Below are 23,670 nucleotides of genomic sequence, written 5' to 3'. Positions count from 1 at the left end.
TTAATAAATGTAACTTAAAATATATTCCTTTTGATGCAAAGTATCACATGGCTAAAGGACTTTAAATGCCTCACTGGTTCTAACACTACACTATGGTTATAGCAGAACTAGCCAGGATTCACTCTTGGCTAGAAAAGAAATGTTGATACCTAAAACTCTGTCCAATAGTAAATCTCACTTACATAGGATTCCCAACAATGGTAGTGGATGTCAGGTGCCATAAAGTCAACTATGTAACTCACGGCAACCCTCTCAATAATAGATCTGAACCCTGCTCTATTCTATGCCACCCTCATTTATCTGTTGGTGTTCTCACACCCTTTGTTAAACTCACTGTGTTAATCCATTTTGGTGAAAGTCTTTTTCTCTTTTAACCTCTCACCATTCTCAGCATGTCTTTTTCCAAGGCCTAGTCTCTCCTGACAACATGCCCAAAGTAAGTGAAACAAAACTTCACCATCCTTGCCTCTAAGGAGCAATCAGGTTGCTTTATTTGTTCTTTTGGCAGTCCATGGGATATATCTGTGGTCAGCTCAACTCACTATAAGCATAAATCATTTGCCAAGACATAAAATGTTACTTTTTAAATAGGGCCAAACTCAAGTTCCAAATCTTTCCTATTCAGAATTGACAAACTCTCAAAATCTTATTTTCTGTTTCTCAATTTTTTAGGTCTTTAATTAAACAACTGTGCTTGGGAGGAAAAAAATATATGCCAGGCTGCTCTTCTAAAGCCAAATATATTTAATTTTGAGCTTATTTTCTTGGATTACTTAAAAATATCTATAATCTTACATACCTAGCCACTACTCCTTGTGAACTAACCTTTACTTCACACATCTTTTTCTATTCCATTCTGTTATTTGTAATATCAAGCACCTTGGTGAGTTTTTCTTTTTTGTCTTTGTCAAAGTTATAGAATAACTTCCTTTATGTACAGATATAAGGAAAAATTAATTAGTAACCTTGAGGGAAATAAACAGAAAATCAAATAAACCTTGGAAATAAAGGATGAAAGTAGACATACACAATAGGGAACTGTGAAGAGTGGAGAATATCAATTTCACTATAGTTATAGAAAGCACATCTAACTGGTAAAGACAGGTATCACAATAATGGCAAAGACTTCCACAATAATTAGTGCTCTGGTGGCCAACTCAAAGGCAGGTGGTTCTAATACACCAGTTGTTCCACAGAAAAAAGATGGACAATCAGCTCCAGTGTGATTTACAGCCTCGAAAAGTCCCCTGGAAAGACAGTTATGAGGCAGTTTCACTCCACATCACAGAACAATAGTTAAAGAAATAAAGTATATGTGTCAGACAAGAACTAATTTCTGGAAGTTCATTATAACATACTTTGCTTAAAAAGCACATCCTTTTTGTGCTTATAAAAGAGGAGTTAGAAGGGATATACAAAAAAGGGGAATAAAACCTCTCAAGACATTACAAATTTCAAAGACACACTTTATAGAATTTTCATTCCTGAAACATTCAAGAGTGAAAGATTGTCTGTATTACTCTCATTACAAGAATTATCCTTCATATTATGGCTGACAATCCAGATCTTTGGGAAAAAATGTATGAAATTATTAAATTATCATGTGAGAGCCCATATAATACAAATGTAATACTAAAAGCAATGACTGCTGAAAATTATCTTCCTATACTGATTTCCTTTGCACAGGACTGGACAAAATTTATGAAAAGTTATTTTAATACCATTATCTAACTGCACCACTACAATCTAATGAACAGCCTTGTTATTTATAAGACAGATTTATGGCATCCACATGTATAATATAATGAAATGCAGCCCAGTCCTGCACCATCTGCATGATCTTTGATACTTTTGAGTCTACTTCTGCATCTAAACACACTGACCTTAATTTAATCTCAACTCATAGTGATTCCCCCACTGGGCTTCTGAGGCAACAAATCTTTAAAGACTGCCCATCTTTATCCCACAGGGTAGATTCAAACAAGCCCCATAAGTTACAAACTACACAACTAAGGTTCAGGGAATATAAAACAATCACCTACAGCTCTGTCATTACTCTTATCTGGTCTTTTAATGCCTCATGATTGGACTTTTAGAACAGTTTATAAAACTTTGTTAAAACTATTGTGTGAAAAGAGGGAATAATAAATTTAAGTATAAAACTTCTAAATAAAGAGGAATTCAAGATAACTTTGAAATGAAGTATACTGTTTTAGACTTCGAAATAGAACAGTAACTTAAATAATAATGTCCAAGAAAAACCTTTTCATCAAAATAAAAAGAAAACCAGATTTAGTAAACATCAAAATCGCAATTAAGTGAGTAAGAAAAATCATTAACAAACTGAACTCAGCACAAAAAATCAGATGAGATGTAACAAAGAAATTAGCAACATCACAAAAAAGAGTACAGAAGAATGGAAGCAATAAACCTACATCAGTAATTATACGGCATGGAAATATACCAAATGCATCAATTAAGAGAAAAATGGTAGAACAGTTAAGAAAACACAATCGGTCAAAACGGTCTCAAGCAAACAGCAATCTTAAATAGCAAGAGTGGCAATATTAATCTCTAATAAAAATAGACCTCAAGGCAAAACTAGCGTAAGAGACAAAGAAAGGCATTATATAATGAGCAAAGGGTCAACTTAACAAGAGCACCTAACTATAATTAATAGCTATACATGACCAAGCTGCAAGATACATAAATCAAACTTTAAATGATTTGAAGAAAACTTCACAAACTAGTCAGAGACTTCAACACATTACTTTCAATAGAAGACCAAACAACTAGAAAGAAACTCAATATAGACACAGGAAAACTGAATACAATTACCCAACAGGAACTCACAGACATGTAGAGAAGATTCTACCCAAAAACAGCACAAAAAACCCCCACTATAAAATAAAGACGCTTTAAAATCTCTTTATGAAAACAACATATAAATGTTTAGTACACAGCAAAAGCAGTAATCAGAGGTCAATTTATAACAATAAATATTTCAAAAAAGAAAAGCCAAATCAACACCTTAACCCAGCATCAACATTAATTAGAAAAGAAACAACAAGCAAAGCCTACAATCTCCAGAAGAAGGAACTAATAAAGAACGTAAATAAATGAAACAAAAAACAGAAAAGAAGACATCTGAGTAGGTAATAAACACTCCCCTGTAATCCTGGTCCAAATTCTATCATACATTTAGAGGAGTACTTGACACTAATTCTACTCAAAACTATTTCAGAATACAAGAACAGAATATTCCTGAACATATTCGATGAAGCAAGCATAACCTTGACAAAATTCTCAACAAAATCCTGTTCAGTAGAATACAACATCATATCCAAACAAATCACTCATCATGATCAAATGGGATTCATACCAGATATGCAAGGATGGTTCACCTTAGAAAAACAATCAATACAATCTAACAAATAAATAAAAGAAAAACTCAAATTATCACAACTGATGTAGAAAAGTTACAAAATTCAACAATGTTCCCCAATAAAAATGTTCAACAAAATGAGAACGAAGAGTAAATTCCTCAACATCATTAAAAGCATATACAAAAACAAGAAGCAAAATTATTCCCAATGGAGACAGACCAAGGGCATTCTCTTTGGGAATGGGAAGTGGAGATAAAAATGATTACCTTTTATTGCCACTCCTATTAAGTACGAAGAACAAAAAAACCAAAGGATTGTCAGAAGGAACTCTTGAAAATTGCACTAGAGTTCTGAGAAGCCAAAACGAATGGGAGAGGTGCCAAAGTAAAAACAGATGAACAAAAGATTTCAAAGGGCAGCTTGAGAAGAAAGCAAACTATTATAAAAGAAAGTACAGAGAGCTGGAATTGGAAAACAAAGATAAGAACTTTTTCAAGCTGAAAGAACTAAAAAACAAATTCAAGCCTCAAACTGCAATACTACTGAGAGATGTTATGGGCAAAATAGTGATCCAGGAAGCATCAAAAGAAGGTGGAGGGAATAGAAAGAGTTGCTGTGCCAAAAATAATTAGCAAAATATTCCAGAAGTACCATATGATCATTGCCTTAACAGCAGATAACAACAATGAAGGAAGAAGTTCAAATTATACTGAAGGCACTAGCAAAAACTAAGACACCCCCCCCGCCGAAGAATAGATGGTATACCCAAGTGACATGTTTCAACTAACAGATGTACATGCTCACCAGTCTATGCCATAGAATCTGGAGAACGGTTAACTGGTTAACTGACTGGAAGAGAATCATTATTTATTGCTATTCTCAAGAAGAGTGATCCAACAGATATGGAAATTATCAAACAATATCATTAATATCACTTGCAGGCAACATATTACTGAAGATCCTCCAAAAATAGCTAGAACAGTACAATGACAACAGCCAGAAGTTCATGCTGGGTTTAGAAGAGACCTTGGCACCAGGGCTGTTTTCAAATGGATCCTAGCTGAAAGCAGAGAATACCAAACAATGTCTATTTGTGCTTTATTGACTATGCAAAGGCATTTGTCTATGTGGATCAAATAACACTGAGAAGAATGGGAACCCAAGAATACTTAATTGTGTTCATGTAAAATCTATATCTAAAACAAGAGGCTGTTGTACTAACAGGATCAGGGGACACTACATGGTTTCAATTAAGAAAGGTATGTGTCTGAGTTCTATCCTCCCTCCATACCTATTCAATTTGTATGCTGGGCTAATAATTCAAGAAGCTGGGCTCTATGAAGAAGAATATGGCAACAAGATTGATGGAAGACTCATCAACAACCTGAAATTATGTAGATGACACACCCTGCTTGCTGAAAGTGAGGAGGATTTGAAATGCTTGCTTCAGAAGATCAAAGACTACAGACTTCAATATGGATTACAACTCAACATCAAGAGAACAAAAATTCTCACAAGTACACCAACAGGTAACATCATGATAGATGGAAAAAAGATTGAAACTGAAGATTACTTCATCTTATTTAAACCTACAATCAACACCGTTGGTACCAGCAGTCAGGAGACCAGGATATACTGCATTAGTAAAGTCTGTAGTCAGGAACCTCTCTAAATTACTAATGAGCAATGATGTCCCTGTGAGGACTATGATACACTTGCCATGTTGGACAATAAATAAGGATGACAGAGAAGAATCAATGCCTTTGAGCTCTGCTGTTAATAAAGAGTACTGAATACCCCATGGACTGCCAAAAGAACAAACAGCTATGTCTTGGAGAAAGTATAGTAAGTTTTCATGGGAGGCAAGGATGGCAAAGCTTCATCTCACATATTTTGGGCATGCTGTTAGGGAGAGGCTATTCCTTGGAGAATGACATCATGCTTGGAAAGGTGGAGGGTCAGTGAAAGAGGAAGTTCCTCAACAAGATGGACTGACTGACTTAGTGGCTACTGCCATAGCCTCAAGTATGTCAGAAATTATGAAAGGGCTTAATAGAGGATAGGATTCACACGTGTTGTTCACAGGATTGCTATGTGTCACACTCAACTCAAGAGCATACTCAATAACTTTCACTATTATACCAGAATTTCTAGCCATAGCAATAAGATAGGAAAATGAAATAAAAGGCATTCAAAAAGAGGGAGCAAAATTATCAATTTCAGATGTTATGATCCCATATACAGTAAATCCCAAAGACTCAGAAAGAAAATTACTGGACTGATTCTGCAGAGTGACAATGTATAAGATTAATATAAAATGCTGGAAAGGAAGAAAGAAAATACCTAAGATATTAAAAACTTATATAGAGAAAATAAAAAAGTACTACTAAAGAAACCCAAAGAGACTTACGTAAATGGAAAAGTGTACCATGCTCATCGATCAGACAATTTTAACACCATGAAAATGACAAAAAAATGCTGAAAAGGAAATAAAGGCAATACCTAAGATACCAAAAACTTATACAGGAAAAATGAGAAACTATTACTAAAAAAACCCAAAGAGACTAACACAAATGAAAAAATGTACCATACTCATGGATCAGATGACTTTAATACTATGAAAATGACAATACTATCAAAAGCAGTTTATAGAAACAATGCAATTCTGATCCAGACTCAGCTGTCTTTTTTAAAAAGACAATAATCACCAACTTTTTATGGACAGAAGAGATCCTAGATAAGCAAAAAGATAGTGAAGAAAAAGTCTACAGTCACTGTAATCAGAGTTTGGTAGTGGTACAGCAAAAGGTACATACACTAATGGAAGAGAATTGAAAACTCCAAAGGAAACCCATCCACCTATGGAGACATGAATACTGACAGATGAAATTTATTAAGTGAAGAAAAGATAGCCTCTTTAACAACTGGTGCAGGCAAAACTGGCTATGCAACTGAAGAAAATGCAAACAAGCACCATACTTCATGTCGTATTAAAAACTAACTCAAAATGTTATCTAGGATGTGTATAAATATCTAAAATTATAAATATCAAAGAAAAAACTGGGGAAAGTTTATTAGGATCCTTAATCTATAGCATAAAGAGACTATTATAAATAACCAAAAAACACATTCAACAAAGAATGATTAGGCCCTCCTAGTAATTAAATCCATATGTGTGCATCAAAAGATTTTTGTAAGAGAGTAAAAAGAGACTCTATAAATTGGGGGGAAAGTTTTAAAATTACCTATCTGACAAGAGACATCCTGAATATTTATAGAAAACTCTTAACACCTCAACAAGAATGCAGACAACACATTAGAAAATGGGCAGAGGACATGAACAGACACTTCACCAAAGACAATGTTAGGATGGCCAACAACAAATACATGAAGAAATACAGACCATTAGTAAATCAAAGCAATGAAATATCATATTCCAGCTATAAAAGCAATGTTCAATAAGACATCAACACATGCTGCTGAGGGTGTGGAAGCTGTAACACTCATCATACACTGCTAGAAGAAATGTGAAACAGTATACCTCCTATGAAAAGCAGTTTGGTGCTTCCTTATAATGTTGGAAATAGAAATATCATTTGATCCAGCAATCCCACTAGTAGTTATATATATATATATTCCAAAGAAACAAGAGCTACAACAAACTTACAAACATACATCCATGTTTATTGCAGCATTATTTACAATAGCAAAACATTGGAAACAATCTCAAGGGTTCAGCAATGGACAAATAAACTATAGTACATTCACACAGTACAGTATTATGCAGCACTATATAATGTGTGTGTGTGTGTGTGTGTGTGTGTGTGTGTGTGTGTGTGAAGTTGTGAAATACTGCACAACACGGCTGAATCTAGAACAAACTGAGCTCAGAGACTTAACACACTCGATACCCATCACCCCACATGGGCAGATCCATGCACTTCTACTAAGGTAGGAGTAGTGTGCCATCAAAATTGGGGCAAAACTATAGGTGCCAGCTAGTCTGGCAACTGTGTGGATCAAGCTCCACCAGGACACCACTCTGAGTGCTACACCTCTTCATTCTAGCATAGTAAGCCAACTCAGACCTTGCCTGAAGGGAAATTGACCCCTGGTCAGCAGGACTCTTCTAGGTACCTCTGAGTCTAACAGTAACGCCATCTCAGGCTAGATGCCCCAACCCTCAGCAACCCCTGGCCAGCAGAGGTGTAGTCTCAGCAGAGGAGGTAATCCATATTAGCCACCTCTCAAATGAGTAGAAGCATCTGACTGAGCATCCCACCCTCAACCTACTGCTAGATCTGCATCCCAAACATCTTGGCTCCACCAACAAAAGCGGTGGTAACAGCAACAACCAGGTGCCTGGACCACCACTATCACCATCTCCATCCTACCTATGCTCCATCTAAACTTAACTTTTTTTTCTGATTTTTCTTTCTTGCTCTTAACATATTTGTCAATTTCCCCCATTTCATCCACTTTCTGTCCTGGTCTTTTAATTTTTCTCTTTGTCTTTTCTTTCTTGCCTTTCTATTCGAATTCTTGTTTCTTTTGCATTACCATAGTTTCTGGTTTTCTTTTTACTTTACTGTGCATTCTTATTTTTTCTTAGGGGGAGGATGGGATTTTCTAATTTTTTGTTTTCCCCTTTTTTTCTTCTGTTTCCATTTTCTTTGTCCCACCTGTCAACAAACAGCGACAGTATTCACACAGCCAAAACATACATATACCTCATAAAGCTTTACTCAATTATCATTGTTCCACCTAATCAATAAAAAGACTGCAGCCAGTCCAGTCTGCCCTGAACTACTCTACACGTCTGCACACATAATTCCAACCTCTACCCTATCAACCAAAAGACAGGAGATCAAAGACTAAGAACTGCCAAACTGGCAAGCCATGCAGTACACATGTATGGCTCAATCAGAAGTATCAACAAAAAATTATTTGATGAGCAACTGGTCACAGGGCTAGCACAGGACCAGGCAGTATTTCACTTAACATTAGGTCACTCTGTGAATCAGAAGCCGACCTGACAGGTGCTAAGAACAAAAATTTTCAAGGTTTTTCTCTAAGACTGAACTGTACAGGAACTTTATCTTTGACATAAGCGGCACTGTTGTAATAATCTGAGATTCTCTTCAGTCACTGTTCCTTTTGTTGACAGGTGCCATCAAGTCAGCTACAATTAAAAGCAACTCAATGAAAACTAGATCTGAACTGTGCCATATTGTACACCATCCTTGACTGCAGCCAATGTGTCAATCCATCTCACTGAAGGTCAGCTTCTCTCACAGTCTCTCTCCCTTTCCAAGTATGTTGTTTTTACCCAAGGACTGGTCTCCTGACAACATATCCAAAGTAAATGACATGAAGATTCACTATCCTTGCCTCCAAGGAGCACCATGGTTGTACTTCCTCCAATGCAAGATTTATCTATTGTTCTAGCAGTCTATGGAATATTCAATAATCTTTGCTCACATCAATTAATGATTTTTAGTTGTTTTTAGGTGCTGCTGAGTCAAATACAATTCACAGCAACCCTCTGAACAGCTGACCTGAACTTTTCCCTATCCTTTGTCAACCTCATCATCTCTGACTCACTAGAGCCCAATGCTGAAGTCACTATGTCATCTCATTGGGGGTCTTCCTCTTCACTGACCCTTAATTCTTTGATGCTATTTATTTCTTAATACTGTGCTTTATCTTTAATGTATATTTTCCAAAGCACTATTGGGAAGAACTCTCTATTAGTAAGGTGCTCTTAAAAGGTCACGCAATTTAAAATTTGGTCACCACAGTCAACAGGAAAGATACAGGCAGACAAGCAAAATAAACACATAGACAGAGGACTAGGACTACAATCATTACCATACATATTTGGGAGATGATAGCTCTATATTCATATTAGTAGTTTTCATTTGCTATGTTAAGCGACTCAGAGCAACTTTATGTACAACAGCTCTGAACCCTGCTCTATCCTAAACCAACTTTAACATCTCCGGCACACCTGCTCCCATTATCCCAATCACTGAGTCAATGCATCTCATCAAGGGTCTTCTCTTGCACTGTCTCTCTATCCTCCAAAGCATGATGTCCCTCTCCAAGGACTGGTCCTTCCTTGCAACACGCCCAAAGTATGCCAGATGAAGTTTCAGAATTCTCACCTCCAAGGAGCAACCTGGCTTCACCCTCTCCAGGACAAGTCTGTTGTTTTCCTACTCTTCTCCCGCACCACAACTCAAAGTTATCAGTTCTCTTTCTATCATTACTAGTAATTGTCCAGCTTTCTGATGCATAGCAAATAACACTGAAGACCATGGCCTGAATCAGGGGCACCTTAGTCTCCAGACTGACATTGTTGCTCTTCAGCACTCTGAAGATGTCCATGACAGCACACTTTCCCAATGCAATTTGTATTTTGATTTCCTGGCTGCTTGTACCAAAGAGTGGAACCAAGCAACTATGCTGTTAACAATCTCAATCTCTTCACCATCTATCATGATGCTGCCAATCAGCCCAGTGATGAGAATCTGTTTTCTTGATGATGAGATTCAATAGGAGGCTGCAGTCCCTGACCTTCTGCAGCAAGCGCTTCAGGTCCTGCTCAGTTTCAGCAAGCAGGGTTGTGTCATTTGCATAATGCAGTTTGTTGATGAATCTTCCACCAATCCTGATGCCACATTCCTCTTCATAGAGCCCAGCCTCCTGGATGATTTGTTCTGCATATAAATTGAAATGATATGGAGACAGGACACATCCTTGGAGTATACCCTTCCTGATTTTGAAGCATGTAGTGTTTCCTTGCATCCATAATGTATACTGGAGCTTTCAAGAGGTACTGCTTATCTTCTTAGTCATAACCAAACACCCTGAGGGAACAAGTTGTTAGTTCTGGGGCCTCAGCTTCATAGTCTTGATCATATCAAGGTGAAGTGACATCATATTTTAAGGGTTAAGGTAACTAAATCAGGAGTTGCTTGGATCAAGATAATGTAATCCAAGAAAAATGTTAAAGAGAAAACTATTAAATGCACATTGGGGAAAAACAAGGAAAATATTCCTAAGTAAATGTTGGATTGTTCAACAGACCAAAAAGTAAAAGTTATTAAGTGTCAGTATGTTCCGAGAAGGTCAGAATATTATGCCTTGTAAGTATGTATGCATGTAGTATATTTCAGAGAAAACATTCTCTTGCTAATTCAAAATTACTATTAAGAATGTAGTTATAAAAAAAGGGAAAGGTCACTGTAACAAACAGAATGTCTTGTAAAAATCTCTTGATTCTTGTGAATATTTCCTTTTGCTTATATTGGAAAACTTCTCAATAAAAGCAATGAGGATGCACAAGTAGAGAGGACAGTCAGCCATGACTTCCACTTCCCTTACCTCTTGACTAACTAAAGTCTTGATTAGTTCATTCCGTCACCAAGCACTTACCTGTTGATCAGAGAAGTGCAATATGGCGTAGTCCACAAAGACAATATTATGTATCCTACTCTGATGAGTCTATCCTGGAGAGGGTGAAACCAATTCTCCTTCAAGGCTAGGATTTTGAAGCTCTGTCTCACATACTTTGGGCACGTGGCCAGGAAGGACCAGTCCTTGAAGAAGGACATCACTCTTGGAAGGGATAGCGCAGGAGAGGAAGAACCTGGATGAGATGGACTGATAAAGTAACTAGGGTAATAGAGGTAGGTGTGTCAAAGTCAGTGAGACTGGCTCAGCACAGGGCAAGCTTCAGAGCTATTGTGCATAGGGTCGCTATGTGTCACAGGTCAATCAACAGCACATAACAGCAGCAGCAGCAGCACTCTTATAAGAGCAATGGAATCTTAAAAGCTTTAGAGCAGCCAAGTAAGGTGCAACAACAACAAAGCAAAGATGTATTGAAACAAATGGAATGAGAACTTCAACTTTCCTGACCCTTGAGATCAGAAGAACTCTATGGTACCCAGGTATGATGACTAACCATTCTAAAAAGAATCACAGTAGATGATCTTGAGTAGCGTGGCAGAAAACATGGAGCAAAATTGAAAAACTAAAGACCAGAATGAATGACCTAATAGAGCCTGGTGGAACAGCTAAAATGGAATTAACCTCTTGAACCTGGAACAAAACACCCATTATGGCTCAACTTCCAAACAAAAACAACAGACAGGTCCATAAAACCTGGGCCCAATTACACTAACACTTAAGAGTAACCAACTATATAAGGTCAAAAGAGCAGCATCTGCCCAAGAACAAAGCCCTGAAAGCAGGATGAAGTAGGATAAAAGGACTATGGTAATCAGAACTAGATGGAGGAAATGGGAGAAATGTGATTCTATTGTAATTTATGTTATAAAGCAAAATTTGTGAATGGTTGAAATAAAAATCAATTTCCTTTGCAAACCATCACTAAAATCAGAAAAAAGTGCCTGTAGTATATAGCATAGTAAAAAAAGACTCCTAAACCTAAAGGTTTCTATCAAAATATTAAGGCTGAGAATGAGCCAGAAAAAAACCCCTGTCATAATTTGTAAATAGTGATAAAATTCATACTAATTACTTATTCCTGAATGATAATGCCAATAAATCTCAAATGATCTTTGGCTCCATGAATAATTAAAACTATAGAACATACATTAATATACATTATAGCATAACATATGGCCTACTGGTAAAGAGCTACACTGCCAAACCAAAGCCTCTGAAAACCTGCTGGAGGGTCAGCTACCAACTGGCTCTGATTTGATGGTATATAAAACATAGTATATATTTAAAATTTAAAACTTTTGATGCGCTGGTGGCATAGTCATAGAGAGCTATGCTGCCAAGCCAAAGGCTACACCTCTCTAGTGGTTCAAATCCACCAATCACTCCTCAGCAGAAAGATGGGCAAGCTTCCAACTTGGAAAACCTACTGGAAAGTCAGCTTTGCTTCCAATTCAAAAGCAGTAAGAGTACATGTATACTCACACACATCAAAGTTTTAAATTTCCTAGTTACTACTGGCTGCTCATAAACATAAACCCAAGTTCATTTTCAGTTCTGAAATAAGCATGCAGGTCTCTCTAGCTCCCATTCTACATGATAATATGGATGGAGGTAGAGAAGAATGTATAGTTACACTTACCACTAGAGCTTTCACAGAAGCTTTCTGAGGCATGGGTAGATGCTTTGTCCAGTTGCTGAGACTCTACCACAGAGTCCAAAGGCTTTATATCAGGCATTTTAGACTTTTCTTTTAATACACACTCTGTTTTCTCTTGAGGTTGGATATCCTGCATTTTCTGCTCAGGTCTCAAAGTATCATTTGCTCTCACTGAATGCAAAGGAATCTCTTCTACAGGTTCCTTTTCTGCAGTTACTGATTTTAGCTGATCTTCAAATTCTGCATTCTTTTCCTCCTGGGTATCTACTCTATTCTCAGGATTTGGTTCTATTTCTGGAGCAACATCCTCCCAAGACTGGGAATCTGAGCACTTCTCCACTCCCTCCAAAGGTTCACAAGAAACATCAACTCTAGGCGATGGATCCTTCACATCTACAATAACAACACTTGAGTCCTCTGAAGTAGCCTCTTCCCACGCTTCCTGATCCTTGTGTTCCAATTCTTGGTCAAGCACTGGCAGCTTCTGTGGAGAATCAATACTAATTACGTTGGTTTCAACTTCCATAGCTTCCTGACATTCTTGTTCTGAAATTTTATTTTGAAGACACAACCCTTGGGATTGAGTTTCTGTCAAAGAAAGGTGAAATGGAGTACTTCCATTTTCTTCTTTGGTTTCTTCTCGCTGACTTTCACAAGGAGTCTCAGGGATTTCTTCCACCTCAGACCCTGAAGACCCTTCCTCTGGATGGTGGTCTTTAATTTCAATAGCTTCCTCCTGGTCTAACACACTAGACAGTGCCTCAGATCGAGTAGCTGGAGAAGGAACTGCCTGACTTCCTGAATCACAAGTGAGATCAATACAAATGTCTTCTGCTGCAGTCTCTTCTTTGTCTTTGCAATCAGTAGCTAAAATACTAATGTCATCTCTGGCCTCCGTATCCTCTTTTGTTTTATCATCATTATCATCAAGTTCTACTTGACTATCCTGTCCTGGATTCATAATGACGCTCTCATTTTCATTATGTACAAGTTTAGAATTGAGAACTGGAGACATGGGCTCAGTATCCTCAATCTGTGTATTTTCTCCATCTTCAACAATGCTGTGAGAAGTCAAGTCCTCCTTGTTTGGAGACTGACTACATTCACTTGCAGAAAGCATCAATTTACAAGAATCCCCCGTCAGAGAAAGTCCAAGATCCTCAGTGGAATTCTTTGGTTCAATCTCTGAAGTTTTTGAACATTCAACAGTCAAAGATGAATTATTCAAGTCTCTATCTTTCTTCCCATCATTTGATCCTTCTTCCAAACTTGGAGATGGGATAAAAATATCCTAATAAAGAGGAAAAATAAAAAGATAATCGTTATTTATTCATATTTCTTTTATTTCTAAGTCTTTAATTCATCTGAAATTTTTAAACTAATTATTACTCATGGTGAGAATGAAAATGCTAATTTCAACACATAAAGCAGTTTCATCATTAATGCAAAAATATGCCAGTCTTACCTTAATTCAAGTATCATTCCGTTTAATGCCTTTCTTGTGAAATCAGTGATAATGAGTAAGCATAACCTATACAAAAACCTAAGTTTAACTCTAACACCAAACTACTTAATCACATCGTGATGAGCCATCAATTACACAGAAATCTTTTTAATATATCCAAACTGCCCTATTCTCACAAAGTATGAATAATGCATTTATTTTCTCACTATTTCAAAATATATTAAGATTCATAAAACAGATATTAAAATCAATAACTTATATTAACAGTTATCAGAGGGAAGCAAATTAAAGTCTAATAATGAGGTGCGACAACATACCCATAAGAATGGCTAATTTTAAAAAGACTGACAAAATCAACTATTGGTGAGGCTGTGGATTAATTGCAACTCTCATATATTGCTGATGGGAGTGCAAAAAATTGTACTCACTGACAAACAGTATGGCATCATATACACATATATATAGTTATAGCTTATTATATTCTAACCCAAGGCAATATAATATGTGTAGAAGTGAACTGCTCTACATAGTTTTCAAGACTTTAAACTTTCAGACTAGACTGCCAAGTCTTTGTTCTAAGGTGTCTTTAGGTAAATTCACACTGCCAAACTAGTGATTGATTGCTTAACTACAAATAGCCAGGGAGCTCCAAAAAGTATAGCAGTTCCTTATAAAATTAAACATATATTATACTGTGACCCAGCAATTATATTCTTTTAGTTCAAGATTACAAAGACAATTAGATAACACAAAACAACAGCCTTAATTAATCAAGCTACTTTTTTTTTAATCAAGCTACTTTTAAAAAAATATTTTTGTTTTAATTTTTTTTAATGGATTAATATATCAGTTTATTTATACATCTATCCATCCATCTGTCCATCCTTCCATTTTTTTTTCTATAATTATATTTTATTAATTTTCATAAACATTTACAGAGATTTTGGGCTTCCACTCATTCATTGTTGCACTATTCTCTCTACCCTCCTCCCAGTTTGTTCTTGTCCAAATGCCACAGTGCTTGTCAAAGCCAGTTCTGATTAATCTTCTTTGTCAGTGTGTCCTTTGCCATTCCCTATCACTCCTCCCTGAGAGAGACTTCCACCCTGAGTCATAAGGAAAAAGGGATGGCGTATTCTCTTAGCTACTTCCTGCTGAAAAGGGATGCTGTGGGTTAATTTTAATGAACATTTACAGAGATTCTGGATTTCCATTCATTCATTGTTGCACTTTTCTCCCTGCCCAGCTCTCCCCCACCAGTTCGCTCCTCTCTTTGAAAAGGAAAATTCTTTCATTGGTATATAATCCCTTTGCACCCCTCCCACCACCCCAAGGACACTCCACTATACAACCTTAATTCTGGACTCTTGTGATAGCCATAATACCCTATCATGTATCACTTTTAAATTGTTCTCTCCCTCATATGTTTCAGTGCAGTATACATAATTTATCTAGCTTTTCTCAGTCTTACCCCAACCTTGATGTCAGTCCCATTCTACAACAGTGGCACCATGCAATATTTGTCCTTTTGTGGTTGAGATATTGCACTCAGCATAATGTCCTCCAGTGTCACCCATTTTGAGTAATACTGTATTGCGTTCCTTGTTTTTCAATGCAGCGTAGTATTCCATTGCATGAATATCCATTCGTTTGTTGATGGGCACTTGGGTTGTTGCCAACTCCTTGCTATTGTGAACCAAGCCACAATAAACATGGGTGTACATATATCTGCTTGTATGTCAGTTATGGTCTCTTTAGGGTATATTCCCAGTATTGGAATTGCTGGGTCAAATGATATCTCTAGATGCAACTTTCTGAGAAAGCGCCACACCATTTTACACAGTGGTTGCACCATAAAGCTACTCAAAAAAATACTAAATTCCTCAGGAGGCCTAATGGTTTGTGCTGCTAATCCCAAAGCATGTTGTTCAAATTCACCAGCTGTTTTATGAATAAAAGACAGGCAATCTCCTCCCATGCAATTTACAGCCTCTGAAAATCTGCTGGAGTATCAGTTAGGAGCCAGGTCTAATTCAACAGCACATAACACCACCATCAACAGAAGTATATTGAAATTTAGCTATCAGGTAATTCACTGTTCCATTGTTATTTTAGAATAGGAAACAATATGAAACATCCTAAATGTCTAAAGATAAGAGATTCAATTAAAAATGGCTATAAGTACACATGATCAAGTATTTTACAAGAAATATAAAAACACACATATTATGTATTAAACAAGGAGCTCTGATGAATCAGTAGCTAATTGCTGGGCTGCTAACTAGAAGACTGGCTGTTCAAACTCACAGTTTAAACCCACCAGCTACTCCACAGAGAAAGCTGTGACAGGCAGCATCCCTGACTTCAGTGAAGACCTTGGAAATTCTATGCAGCAGTTTGACACTATCTTACAGAGTCATTATGAGCTGAAATCAATTTAACAATAGTAGTCTTGGGTTTTGCTTTATATGTGTATGTTGTTGACTGCCTTTGAATTGAGCATGACTCATAGCGACCCTATGAACAAAAGGCCTGAAGTGCCTACAATATTGACATTTATCAAAGTTTATAGAGTTTCTGGAGGCATGTTATTTAGGAAGTGGATGCCACTCCTGCTTCCAAATCTATCACAGTTGTGGTGTTGTTGTTATGTGCCATCGAGTCTCCTGTGATGTAAAAGACGTGAAGAAATGTTCAAAATCCCTAACTCGAAGAGAGATGTAAATCAAAACAACTATGAGATATCATCTCACCCCAGTAAGAATAGCAAAACTTAACAGAACAGTAAAGAAAAAGTACTGGCAAGGTTGTGGAGAAACTGGAACCCTTATTCACTGCTGGCAGGAGTGTAAAATGGGGCAACCACTATGGAAGGCAGTATGGCGCTTTTTCAAAATGCTGCAAATAGAAATACCATTTGACCCAGCAATTCTACTACTTGGAATATACCCCAAAGAAACCATAACCACCACCGATGCAGATACATGCACACCCATGTTTATCACGGCTTTGTTCACAATAACAAAGAGTTGAAAACAACCTAAGTGCCCATCAACAAACAAATGGATAGAGAAGCTGTGGTACATTCACACATGGAATACTACGCTGCATTGAAAAACAAGGAACTCATGAAATATTATTCAAAATGGATGACCCTGGAGGACAGTATGCTGAGTGAAGTATCTCAATCACAAAAGGACAAATACTGCATAGAGCCACTGTTGTAAAACATGAAACGGATGAGAGAGAGAATCGTTTAAACGGTATATATGATTAGGTACTACTATTATGACATAAGTCTAAACCGAAGGCTGCATACTGAGTATGGACCAGGGAGGAGGGATTGTATAACAATTAAAAAATTTTTCTTTTACTTTTCAAAGAGAAGAACAAACTGGAGGGGACAGGTGGGCATGGAGAAAAGTGCAACAATGAACGAATGGAAATCCAAAATCTCTGGATTAAAATTAATAAATAATAATAATCGTATAGCCCTGGTGTACAAGTTGCTGTACAGCGGTAACTTGTGGTTGCTGTGAGGCTAAACACTGTGACACTGATGTGTCAAATGTGTTAATGGCTGGTTACCCAATGCAGACAGAGAGTGGGGTGAAACTCCCCGATTAAAACAAGCTTGGAAGGAGGAGTGGCATCCACTTCCGTAAGAGCTTGCCTCCGGAAACCCTATGACCCTGGAGAGAGGATGAGAGACACCCAAGTGTTGAAGATTCTCCTTCATAGGGTCACTATGAGTTGCCTTCGACTTGACAACAACAATAGTAAAACAAGGGAAGAAAAGAAAAATAGGTATAACAAAAACAAAACAATTAAGCAGTCATTTAATAATTAAATTTCCCTACTAAACTTGTTATGTGCCATCGAGTCATTTGCGACTCATAGCGACCCTATGTACAACAGCCCTAAACCATACTCTATCCTGTGCCAATCTCATTGCCTCTGACACACCCATCCCGAGTACCCCAGTCACTGAATCAATCCACCTCATAACTTTTTATATCAAAAAGTCTTACCAAGTCCTCAAGAAGCCCCAGGAGTGCAACATGCAACTTAAGGGGCTGGTAACAGAAAGGTTATCAGTTCAAATCTATCAGCTACTCCATAAAAGAGTGATGGACAGGATCCTCCTTTAAGATTTACACAGCCTCGGATACCCAAAAAAGGTAACTAGAACCAACTGTGTAGGGAAGTTGGTTTGGGGTTTACCCAACACCCAGCATAGTGAATGAAAATAGGCCCATGCCAAAGGTCTGGAACAGAGCTCTGGTGGTCTACTGAGTAGGTAGTTGTGCAGCCAAACCAAAGGCAGACAGTTCAAATCCACCAGCTGCTCCATGGAAGAAAAATGGGCAATCTCCTTCTGTAAAATTTATTATCTCTGAAAACTCTTTTTGGAGGGCCAGCTGTTAGTTCCAAATCTACAGTAATGAGTAATAACAGTCTGGAAATTTCAATACAATGGAGACAAACAGAAAATAGCACAGGAAAAAACCAAAACAGGTCGCACATTAAAGATCAATATCAGAATGGCCTCACACTTCTCAAAAGAGCACTGAAAGCTCAGAAATAATGCTTACAAAAGTTTAAAGATAAAATATTTCTAATCCAGAATTCAACACTACTAACAAAAATACAAAAAGTATGAACAGAATAAAATTCACAAGAGAATTTCATCCCACCAAAAACTAAGGGTATAAACCAGGCAAAAAGAGATGGAGCTCAGGAAGAAGAGATTTCCATATGAAAATATTGAGAAGAATCATCTCCCAATTAGGACAGTGAAGAGAGGGGATGTTATGTACTAGGTAGAAAGAGCAACAGTACAGATGAGAAAGCAAGAGATTACAGGCTTCTTTGAAAAGACGAAAACGAAAAATTTAAGAGTCTTGAACATCGTAAAACGATCTTAGGGGTTGATTCAGCAAAAAGTTCACAGAAAATTAAAAAAGTTAAAAAAAATAATTATTAATTCCAGAGAAAGCAAGTAATTAGGCAAATTTGGAAAATAATGGCAGAACATGTAGGGAATAATGGCAGTCAGTATTCTACACGTTCTGCCACTGATTGTATTTACAAAGTAATAATATAAACAATTATTTATCTACACAAAATTATAATTACCTTTAAATTAAATTTTCTTAAAATCTTGATAGATATTTATGGAGGCAAAAGTATTAAAAGAAAAAGCATAATAAAGTAAAAGTGGTTTCTCTAGGTAGGGGTAGAAATAGGTCTTGTTTTAATATTACTTTTTTTGGCTCTTACCAGGGTTTATTAAGTAAAATCAAACTTTTAATATAAACATTCTGTTTTTAAAGTAGTTGAGCTTTTTGTTGGGTTTTGGGTTTTTATTTCTTAAAAAAGAGGTAAGCCCAAAGAAGTTTGACTAGAGTCATCTCTTCTTAGGTTATAGAGATCTCTGGAAAAAATCACTCATTTGTCTCAACTTTTCAATGCTCATTTTATAGCTACCTTTGAAGGTAAAGGTAGAGAAATTTCTTCAACAATACTCTGTTCTTGGAAAAGTCTGTCTTCCTTTGTTGTCAGACACACTTTTTCCCTACTGCCAAAAGATGCCACTGCAGAGACATTCACTTACACAAATATCTAGGTCACTTGTTTTTATCTATAACTTTTCTCTTTAGTATCACTTACCTTTCCTAGAATCACCTAACAAACTTTTCTAAAAAGTTCTCCTCAGTATTCTGTCAACACCTTTACTCATCTCAAAATTCTGAAGACTCTTAATCTTTTATGTATCTCTATAAACTCATATGTAACTCTGATAAAATATTAAAGTAAAGAAATAATATCTGGTAATTAAACAGTCCCTTCTCTTCTGGGAAACCTCATCAAAACCTTTTCATTCCGAGCAAGAGCTAACTAGTTTCTCACGTGTTTACCATGCTAAGACGTTATTCTAGGCACTATAAATTATTTAACTTTCACAACTACCCTATGAGGTAGTAACGGCAGAGCCAAGAGTGAGTCCAGGCAATTCTAACTTGAGTCCTTTCATTCAATCCTTACAACTGAACGAACAGACACCACCATTAGAAGAAAAGATAAAATATAAATATAAAAGATAAAGATAGGAGAAAAGATTAAAATTGTCAATAACTTCATTTTAGCTGGAATCACAATTAACACTTTTGGTACTAGGAGTCCTTTTGAAAAGGCCTATTGGGAAAAAAAAAAGAAAGAAAAGGCCTCTTGCACTGGGAAAATCTGTCAAGAACTTCTTCAGAGTGCTAAAAAACAAAGATGTCAGTTTAAATACTAGGTGAGCCTGATCTAAGCACTGATATTTTCAATTGCTGCCTCTGTATCTGAAAGTTGGAAAAAGAATAAGGATGACCAAAGAACCTGTGCATTTGAACTACGGAGATGGCAAAGAATACTGAATATGCCATGGAATGCCAAAAGAGCAAATATATCTGTGTTGGACAACATGCAACCAGGGTGCTACTAAGAGATTAAGAATGGTGAAACATGACCTCACATACTTTGGGCATATTACCAGAAGATGCTAGTCCTTGGGGGGGAAAAAAAAGACATCATGCTGGGAAAGGCAGAGTGTCAGAGAAAGAGAGTAAGATCCTTCACAAGAAGGAATGACACAATGACTACATAAATGAGCTCAAGCAAGTCGTAGATCGTGAGGATAGTGCAAGACAGGACATGGTTCAGATCTGTTGCTCATAAGGTCACTGTAAGTCAAAGTTGATTTGATGACACATAAATCATCATTAAATGGCTTCTAATGATCTATACATGAAATGGAAGTTTTCAACAAAAGAAATCATTTTAGAAAAATTTTTAAAGAGTTAACTATTCCTCTCTCTACTGTATTCTTCTCACTAAACTTATGGTATATTCCACTATTTTTCAAATTTTTGTTCACAAGTACAAAATCTTTTTACAGCTTACAAACTGGAAGATGAAAAACTTTTCCCAACAATATTAAAATTACTCCTTCACCTAAGGCCTTGCAAGAATAATAAGCATGTAAATCAGGCTGATAATCATTCAAATAAAATAAAAAATCCTCAACTAAAAAATCTGCATTTGAGTTCTTTAAATATTTAAACTTAAAATTAAACAAGTTAGGTATTTCTCAACAAAAAAACACTGAAAATGTTTGCTTTTAATTTTTTTCATTGTTGCACATTTTCTCTATAAAGTACCCTTTGTTCCAGACTGTTGTCATACTAGTTTCTCTTGTTTTTAAGAAAAAACGTGTTGTTATTAAGTGCCACTGACTCAATGAACAACGGATCTGAACCTTGTTCTATCCTGTCCCATCTTCACCATCTCTGACATACTTGAGCACACTGTACAGTCAGTGTCAATCTACAGCTTTGGTTCAAGGATGACTAATTACAGTAAAATCATTCAAAGAAATACTGTATAGGTTTTGAAAGTGATAATATGAAAATAAAGTAGCACTGAAAAACTGCAATTTTAAATACAATTTCTACAGTGTTATACTATTTTTCAAAAATTTGTATTAAAAAAGATATGTTTTTATTGAAAAACCAGTATGTTTTGTAAATTTTCCCTCAAAATACACACCAAAATATTTAAAAATTACAGTAGTTGTACGAAGGTAGAATATGATCCATATACACTTTCAATTTGCCCTAAAATTTTCCAAAAGTTTAGAGAACAAAATTAACATTAAATAAGAAGTTAATATACTTTGAAAATTTTACAAAAAACAAAACTGCGATGACTGTGCAACTCTAACCTTTCTAAAAATGACCAGTAACTTTAGACTTAATTTCATAGCTTCAATGCAATTATTAAGGAAAAAAATTGTTGGGAGAAAAATCTCTTTCTGTACCCACATGAGAAAATTCAGGTTGAGATGGGACAAGAAGTGGCCCAGGCGTAAAGACTGGTGTGCTCTGAGATACTGGTGTTGAGGCTTGTGGTAACACAGAGGGCTCGGGCTGGTTTTCTATCTCTATTGGCTCATCACTGCTTTTCTTCTGACAAGGCTCTCCTTTCTCCTCAGGTAACACAGACATGTCCATTGGCTCATCTGGTTTAAAGCAGAAAAATAAATGATAAATGATCATTCGTCAGCATTACTCATATTCCAACACCACTGTAACAATCAATCACAGAAATTTCTGCTTCTAAAAAACCAGTAACTTAAAATATATATCTGTGATTTAACTTTTTGTAAAGCTAATGAAATATTGTTGTTGTTGTTATATGCCGTCAAGTAGCTTGCAACTCAGTGATCGCTAGCACTGAAACCTGCTCTATCCCATGCCAGCCTTCCTGTCTCTTGACACACATACCCTCATTACCCCATCACTGAATCAACCTATTTCATTAATGGGTCTTTCTCTTTTGCTGTCCCTCCACCCTTTCAATCATGATATCCCTCTCCTTGCAACGTGCCCAAAGTATGTCAAAGCCTCAGAATCCTTGCCTCCAAGGAACAGTCTGGTTTCACCCTCTCCAGGTTGTTCTCTTGGCAGTTCATGGTATATACAATACTCTTCTCCAGCATCACAGCTCAAAGGCATCAATTCTCTTTCCATCATCATTAGTCACTGACTGAATTTTAAAAATTCTTGGATGTACTGAGGAGGCACTCACTATTCCTGTAATATTTAAGTATCGATTTAAAATAGAGTTAACCTGGAGATATGCTTTACGTTAAAATAACTTGGCTTTTGTGTGTTCTAGGATAAACATATTTTGCTTGAGAATGCCAATATTCATGACATCTAATTCAACTATCATGTAGCTGTCACAGACCTTGAAAAGCAATGAGATGGATGCCAGGACAAATACAGAAGAAGGAAAAAAAGTCTAAAAATGTCAATCGGCACTGACTTCTCAAAAAACAAAAAAATACAAAACATTAGTTCTGAAACAGGAAGGGAAACAGTATACACTTCAATGTCACTATCTACCTGAGGCTAAAAGAGCCTTCCTCTCTGAGCCGGATATTTAAACAGATATCTGAACCATCAATCCTTTTTCCTTGATCTTATAAATTGACCCTAACTAAGCTACTGCTCCACTGCCCACACAGATTACCTACAATATTTAGTTGTTCTCCTATAAACCACATTCACGCTACAAGTCATCCTTATTCCTCTCTCCATTCTTTCTACCCCAGTACCTACCCTTCATATTCCAGTCTAATACTAGGTCTTTAGAGAGTTATACTAGAACTGATCTGGAAGTCTTTGTACTACAATAGCTGGGCTAAGCATTTTCATGCCACCTTTTACCTTTCTTACCATGACAAAGCATGGGCCAGCTGCATAATCTTTAATAATTTAGCTCAATAAAAATTAAGAACAAAAAACATAAATAAACCAAAAGAATACAGTCCTGCAAAAAATATGACATGAAGAAAAGCAAACTAGACAACAATATGTAACACAATCCCACTTCTGTAAAACTATTTTCTTATATTTACAGATAAAAAACATGTTGAAAGAAAAAAATATCCAAAAATTAATCTTAATTAGAACCGAATTGTGGCATCATGGGTGATTTTTGTTTCCTTTTCATTACTCTTCTATACTTTGCACCCTTCTAGAATATATTTCTATCAAGAAGGAAGTATTCTTAAATACTTAATCTTTTTTAAACATTTCTTAATATGTTCTTTTAAACTTAAATGTTTATCA

At 36.4% G+C, this 23,670-nt stretch overlaps 1 protein-coding gene across 1 annotated transcript in view; it reads right to left on the bottom strand.

The window, feature by feature from the left end:
- The window catches only part of TP53BP1 (tumor protein p53 binding protein 1), a 96,833-nt gene that overhangs the window by 54,436 nt on the left and 18,727 nt on the right, over positions 1–23,670 (bottom strand). The window contains exons 11-12 of the mRNA XM_006883208.1: positions 21,856–22,052; positions 12,505–13,813 (exon numbers count right to left, since the gene is read on the bottom strand). Of these exons, the coding sequence (XP_006883270.1) occupies positions 12,505–13,813; positions 21,856–22,052 (1,506 nt within the window). The remainder of the gene's footprint in view (positions 1–12,504; positions 13,814–21,855; positions 22,053–23,670) is intronic.

The sequence above is a fragment of the Elephantulus edwardii genome, unplaced genomic scaffold (assembly GCF_000299155.1).
Source record: "Elephantulus edwardii isolate Elephantulus edwardi_28Jun2011 unplaced genomic scaffold, EleEdw1.0 scaffold00026, whole genome shotgun sequence".
NCBI classification, from domain to species: Eukaryota; Metazoa; Chordata; class Mammalia; order Macroscelidea; family Macroscelididae; genus Elephantulus; species Elephantulus edwardii.
This window is presented reverse-complemented; position numbering and strand designations above follow the sequence as displayed.